At 43.2% G+C, this 7,231-nt stretch overlaps 1 protein-coding gene across 4 annotated transcripts in view; it reads left to right on the top strand.

Moving 5' to 3' along the window:
- The first annotated feature begins 1,867 nt into the window (after positions 1–1,867).
- Positions 1,868–7,231, top strand: part of LOC147425295 (uncharacterized) — a 52,867-nt gene continuing 47,503 nt past the window's right edge. The window contains exon 1 of one of the 4 annotated variants that reach the window (XR_015186387.1): positions 1,868–2,324. Coding sequence is in view for 2 of the 4 variants with exons in the window: in XM_086499711.1 (XP_086355837.1) it covers positions 2,121–2,324 (204 nt within the window). In the remaining 2 variants the exon portion in view is untranslated. Of the gene's footprint in view, positions 2,325–2,608; positions 2,743–2,777; positions 2,800–7,231 lie in introns of those variants that run through there. The other 3 variants (XM_086499711.1, XM_086499713.1, XM_086499712.1) reach the window with 3 other exon arrangements.

The following is a 7,231-nucleotide window of genomic DNA, read 5'->3' as shown; positions in this document are numbered from 1 at the left end:
GGGAACTCAATGTTCTTTTTACCCTTACAAAAAGAAGAAGTTGGTTTTGAACCCACACCCACACGTGCTCAACCATCTCGAAACTTCCTTGGTAACCACTACACCAGTGACACGCTGCTGTTGCAATTGGCAGCACTTTATATTTAAAAAAGTTGGTAGTCCACCTCTATTGTGCAGGCACTACGCATCTTTTCTCACCTGCTGAGTCCCCTTTTCGTCTCCTCGTCGCCTCGTTTGACACCTACTCACGCTCCGACCTACACCTACTCACAAATATTCTACTTGCCACGTCATCCGACAATTACCATTTTCTTCAGTGCTACTTCGTTGGATCTCTCATGATTCCCCCTCTTTTTCTTTTTCCTCCAGCTCTGGTACCCCCTACTTGTGAGATTGACCAAAAAAAAAAAGATACTCTATAATTTTTTTAGCCTTTTCAATAAGTTTCTTGGAGAAAAAATCATAGCAAAAAAATATTTTAATTTTTTATTAAAAAAATAGACTTGATAAGCATAGAAAAGAATAAAATAATTTGATTTAAAAAAAAATCTTTAAATGAAAAGACCCTTTATCAATATCTCATATCATGGATCAAATCCTATGTATTGGTTATTCATTTGTTCTCTAAAAGCCTTCTTTGTCTAGCATGCCAAAAAATGAATGCACCTTTGGACTTTTGGATAGAAGGATGGGATATCTTTCTATGCATTCACAAGACTTTTAAGCTCCATAGAGACACTTGTCTCCTTGGGACTAAGTGACAAACAAAATTAAATGAGGGGGGGTGGGGGGTTTAAGGGGATCCACGGCTCGGAAGTGGGAGGCGGGATCTTGAGCAGGCTAGATCTGGGCATCATGAAAATCGAGGCAAAAAGGAATCCAAGCAACGCAAAAATTCAGCCCCTCACCAATCGATTTTGAACCCACCACCTCACAGCTCGAGTCTTGGGTCACATGGGCTAACCAACTCACCTGCGCACATTTGTCGTATCCAAGCCCTTTTTTATGATGTTTTATTCTAAGACAACATGCACTGCCCAGGTTTAGGAGGTTTAATTTGTGGTCAGGTTTAGTTTTGATGAGACGATTACGATTGTGATTGCATAGAATCTCGTGTATGGACTTGTGAATGGTGGATCCCTTCACCACCCCACATTTAATTTTGTGTGTCACTTAGTCCAAAGACTTGTCAAACAGAACGACCTTGGCCCCTTGGGTACTAATAAGGCCTTTAGAGGCATAAATGACATGATTTCGTTGAGTCTTTAATAAGTTGAAGAAAGGCCTTTCTAGTTTTGCCTAATGTGCCTTTGTGAGCCATAGCAAAAAAATAGTTGATCAAAGAGAGCCGTGTTTTTAAGTGTTTTTAAGAATGACAACTGTGCCTCACATAAGAAAAACCTTGGCCTAATTGCGCGTGAACGGTACCTTATAAGGTGGCCCTTCATTATAGTAGGCATAAGACACAATGAGCGCATGAAGGGAGTGGATCAGATCGTTCATGTGGAGTGAACGTCTATGAGCGAACGTGGCGCATGATGTTGCTTCAAGCTTGTGACGACGTCCTTGTCAACCTATAGCATCAACTTTTGTAGAGCCCATTATAGGTTGCTTGCAGAGGTTCTAAAGGCTATGAGGTCCTCTTCCGCGTCTTCAATCGGAGGCGTTCCGATTGAATGAAGTCTGGGAGGGCCATAGAAATCGATTGTTGAGAAGTTGAGAACTAGAAGGTTTTGCTAGGTGCCCACTTCCAAGTTAAAGGTGGGACCTTTACGTTTTTGATGGAAAATACCTCTCATGTGCTCAAAGCAAAAGCAATGTACAGGCCATTTAAATCGGCTAGAACTCATTGCTTGCCCGAGAAGAAAGAAAATGTGCACTTTGTCATCTACCTAGTTTTTGGAAAGTGGAATGGAGGCAGCAGCTAATGAGGTCTAACAGGCAGTTGTCGTGTTAGCTCATGAGGGCTCGGGTGGCCTGGGGAATGTGAGTAGGTGCAGCTTTTGCATGGTGCCTTTGTATCGTGCCTCTACATCGATTTAACAATCCCAAAAGAAATGTAGGCGACAGAATACATTCTTTCCTCTTTCGAGCGCAGTTGGGGCTGCCCTGCAGCCGGCATGGCTTGCTCCAATCTCCCTCTTCATCAACACACCCACAACCAACAGAGCTTTTGCAGCAGTGGCGGCAGCCATCCTCCCCCCAGAGCTCTCTATTTGGCCACATGGAGAGTACCCACCACCCCCAATGACCATCAAATGTGCCTGCCAAACTGCCCCTCCGGCACCTCCATCTCCGTTCCTCGCCCTGTTGTCATTCTCCCGGTAACTTGCTTTTGAATTCCACCGCATGTAGTGAGTAATGTACATTTTGCAATTCTTGTTCTCCAGCATGTCCTGTTTCCTTGAAATACATCCTGCTTGTGCCAATTTTGAAATCGAGTTTGTCTGTGAGATATTATTCCATGTCAAAGCAGTACGACTTGGCCTGTTATCACTACTGAATCGCATTTGTGAATTTGCATGCCTTTGCATTTGGTTAGATTTTGGTGATCTTCTTCCATTAAAAGCTTTGATCGGAATCATTTGTTTTGCAGTAGCAGTTGCAGTCAGCATCATAGCTTTCCTCTTATTCTGCTTCGGAGAAGCTAATCCCAAACATTGTTGTGAATTCATCAAAGAAGGAGCTTTTGTCTCATTCTGCTTCTTCCAAACAAAAGCTAATCCCAAACAACCAAGGAAGGTTGATGGTCTTTTACAAATGTCCTAATCGAACAACTTGCTTTTTCAAAGCATGTCTGTAAGTATGTAGGGCTTCCCTGCACAGAGATGTGCCATTTGGGTATCGAGTTTGCTCAAGCTCTGCCTGCTTTAAACCAGTGGGTAGGTGGGAACTCTCGTAGGATTGGATTAGTTTGTAACTAGGAACATTTTCTGCTGGATTTGTTCACAGTCACAAGCACATTCACTGGCCAGAAGGCCTTTTTTCTGCCAAGGGTGCCCTGCGGATGGACAACGCTTGTGTGGGTTTACTTGCACTTGGACAACTTGGAGAAGCAATACACGGCTTTATGCTCAGATACAAGCAATTGGGTATGAATACAAGAAGCCTGTTTGTTCAAATTTGGATGGAAGGAGTAATTTTTAATGATTAGAGTCAGCCACTAATTGAGCAATCCAAGAACAGCCATTCACTTGAGATGCACAGTTCATACCAAAAGAATTTAGAGCTCCATATAAATTTAGTCTAATAAATCTTGGTAAATCCAATCTCGGTACAACTTTAAGACCATTGCTACCATGCCAGCCCCTTCTCATTCCTTCTACTGCTCTCTCTCTTGCATTTTCTCCCCAACTCTATGCTTCCACGTCGTCGACTTTGACATGGTATCAAAGCTGTGTGCCCATTGATCACGAGGGGAGAACTGCGGGTGGTGAAGAGGAAAAGAAGAAGAGCGAGGCGCTTGGAAAGCCTCAGAGGGTCGGCGTTTTTCCTAGCGTTTTGAAATACTGTGCGAGGAGACTCCCAGGGGCCAGTGTTTCTTCTATAGCGTTTTGAATAGCAGTCTGGGATCTGAACCAGAGTTTCGAGCAGTCTTGGGGCAGGATTTTGGGGCAGTTATGGGAAGATCGGTTTGTCTTGGCCTCCATTATGAGGACTCTAGTGTTGTTCCCCCGAAGCTTGGCCTCTTGTGAAGGTTTGCATCAACCATTGGTTACGGAAAGTGCATTGATTGTCCACGGAGTTGCATGAGAAGGACGAGCTGGTGGTGAGGGCATTACGCTTGCAACTCTCGAGGCAAGGTTGCAGTTTCAAGAAAGGAAAAAAGGAAAAGGCAAGCTTGATGATGATAGCAATGATGGTGGTTCGACGGCATGGCACATGTAGTGGCGGCCACAATGGCCTTGGGTCTCGATTTTTAGCTTGATTGCGGTTGCCGCAACATGCTTCAGCCAGAGAGGCATCTGACCGGTAGGGAGGGGCAATCAGAGCTCCCAATACTTGATTCCAATCTGTGTCGAAGTTCACTTCATCGGTGCTTGAACCGGTGTGTCGGAGTCTAGAGCACATTGCATCTGGCAAGGAACCAATATGACATTTATAAAACACTATGGATGTAGTGCATACAATATTGTTGTTGGACGGATTATGGATAGGGTGTGTTCCAAAGTTCATTATCTTGTAAAATCTTGGATTTCATGTGTGCATAATTCACGAATGGGGATTCTTGGATGTAGTTTGGTCAAGGTCAACTTTCTATGAGGCAACCGGTGCTCAAGATGGTGTTCTTTTCAGGTGACAAGCAAATCCGAGGTCTATCTTGTAGCAAATGTACTACTGTGGTGTCCATGGTAGCTTCTTCATTGACTTGGTCTTCCTAGATATCTCCTACGAGCTGTAGAGGGGGTGTTAAAGTTTACGACCTTAAGTACTTCACCCTAGAAAATTGCCCTACCCAGAATCATGTCATTTAAGTAACATAATTCCTTAAAAGAAATAATAAATAATGGGACCACCCTAGGTATTCCCCAAATTAATATATAAAGGCATCTATACTAATCATCTAATTCATTGCCATGTTGGTTGGCTCAACAAACTCTCTCTCTCTCTCTCTCTCTCTCTCTATATATATATATATATATATATATATATATATATATATATATATATATATATATATATATATATATATATATATATATATATATATATATATATATATATATATATATATACACCACCCTGATCAAATAACATATCCATCAATTGCTTTGGACTATGCATATAACCCTCTCTGCCTGGATCAAAAGCTAGGAGAAATTCCCCTATATCAAAGGGTAACATCAGATCCCATAAAGCATTAGGCATCATTAGATACTGCCATATCCCTTGTGCAACCTGCTCCGCCAATTGTTGATCATCAATTACAGGTAGGAGCATTGGTATTGCAGCTTCATTCCCTCGTGAAATAAAATTTTGGTCCTACTCATCTGAGTTCGTGAGTGCCCTGGAAAAACTCTCTTCATGTGGTTCCCGAGAATCCTCAAGAAAAGTTTCCCTTACACACACACACACACACACACACACACACACACACATATATATATATATATATATGTGTGTGTGTATATATATACACACATATATGTATATGTACATAACTTGTGCATTCTCCCCCTAACTCGACGTTGCCGCATTGTCGACTTTGACATTTAACATTTTGTTCGAATTAACATTTGCAAGCCACATAGTGGTAGCTTTTTAAATTTATTAAAGAGAATCTGATGAGATCTCTTTCATAGCCACTCGATGTGAATCAAAATCCTCACAAAATTTTCATATAGTGCCGCACTCTCGAACCAGGCACTTTCAAAACCAGACAGAGTGATTCGCCTAAGCCATGCGGGCGAGCATCAAGATTGCTACCGCCATGCAACCAACCTTTAGAAAAAAAGATAGAAGCCCTCCCCTCTCTGCCGCACGCTCACTTCCTAGCCGGCTGCTCATGCGAGCCTCTCTTGGTGGACCGTTTGTGACTCCGCCTTGGGTGCCAAATGTTGACCATGCTCCATTGCCTGCCGCAATAGGGCCTACCCCATTCCTCCTCGTGTGCTTGAGTTTTCTATTTCTATTTGACTTTGTGTTTGAGAGAATCTCCGCTAGATACCCACTAATAAAACAATTTCAAAAATCGTGACAACATACTAGTGTTGATCTAACCTTTCCAAAGTCTGTTCTGCTCAAGGTTTGGATGCTTTGCTCTTTGTCGGAAGCTTCATCATAGACCTAGGAAGTATTGTCACAAATCAGTCCTAAAGTGAGGCACATAACAGAAATCAAGTGCGGTGCCCTTCGTTTTATAAGCCAAGGGATTGGATACTAAAAAAGCCAAAGGTCCGACAATTGAATAGCTAAAGGTCGGACAAATGAAAAGCCAAAGGTTGGACAATTAAAAAGCTAAAGGTCAAGGGCACACCCAATGTCACGTGAAACATCCCAACCCTATGTGTCCGTGGACAAGCTACACCACAGCAGGGTTCAATCAGTCCAGTCAGTCTAGATTAGTAGTGATATGGCACTTTTGTGAGTCTATTCGTAGACCGTGCATGCCGAGTCACTTAGCATAGATGCATATCCTCCGGTTGCACACAACATGATCATCAGTATTCCCTTCAAGATCCATCAGATTCAAGACAAGCTACACCACAGCAGGGTTCAGTCAGTCCAGCCAGTCTAGATAAGCAGTGATTTCGCACTTTTGTGAGTCTATTCGTAGACCGTGCATGCCCAGTCACTTAGCATAGATGCATATCCTCCGGTTGCACACAACATGATCATCAGTATTCCCTTCAGGATCCATCAGATTCAGTCAGGGGAATTTTCCAGTGCATTTAGCCTATTTTCCTATTTTTGGTTATTTTCACTTATTATTTTTAAGTGACTTTCCAACAAAAGTAGGTAGGGCAATTTTGCTAAGTTAATAGATAAGCAAACCCAAGTTAGCACTTTCTGGCAGAAGAGGCAGTAGGAGCTTCCTGCTCAACAGGCAACTTCTCAGCAGTACTCCCCCTCATGACCCTCTAGCGTTTTTGCATGCTCACCCCATCATTGGCACTCCCTTCCACAGCACGCTATCACCATCAACAACAGCACCCTAGTGTTTGCAGATCCCTGTGATCGCCAGTAGATTCCTCAGCATTGCTAGCGTTTTTTCACATCAGCCCATCAGCGTTTTTGAGTTGCAGATTCAGATCAGCCTAGCGTTTTTGGCTAGCAGCAGGACTCATCAGCGTTTTCAGTTTCAGCCCCTTACCGCATCAGATACACACAGTTTTCAGCCTGAGACACAGTAGCAGATCAGCCCCCAAGTTGGTTGCAGACGTTCCCCCATTTTCAGCCATAAAAACGCAGCCAAAACAGTCATTTTCAGCCACCAAACAATCCCGAAATTCAGCGATTAGATCTCAGATTTCAGCCATCAAGTCGTCGTCGTCACCACCGTCGTCGTCATCGGCATAGTCCAAGTTGCATCAGTCCATTGCATACGCATTGTACACCTTTGTGCAATCAAAGTAGACCACTCTCGCCGACGAGAGTGGGGCCTTCGGAGGAGGGTTTTACAACTCTCGGGTGTCGTATCTCTTCTCTCTCCTTCTCTCAGTCTCATTCACTTGCATGCACAATATCCACTCACTTTCTTCGTGATCATAGCACCTCTCCATAAGACGGA

The sequence above is a fragment of the Adiantum capillus-veneris genome, chromosome 25 (genome assembly GCF_014529385.1).
Source record: "Adiantum capillus-veneris isolate H3 chromosome 25, ASM1452938v2, whole genome shotgun sequence".
In the NCBI taxonomy this organism is placed as follows: Eukaryota; Viridiplantae; Streptophyta; class Polypodiopsida; order Polypodiales; family Pteridaceae; genus Adiantum; species Adiantum capillus-veneris.
The sequence above is the reverse complement of the archived record's forward strand: the minus strand, read 5'-3'. Positions and strand labels throughout refer to the sequence as shown.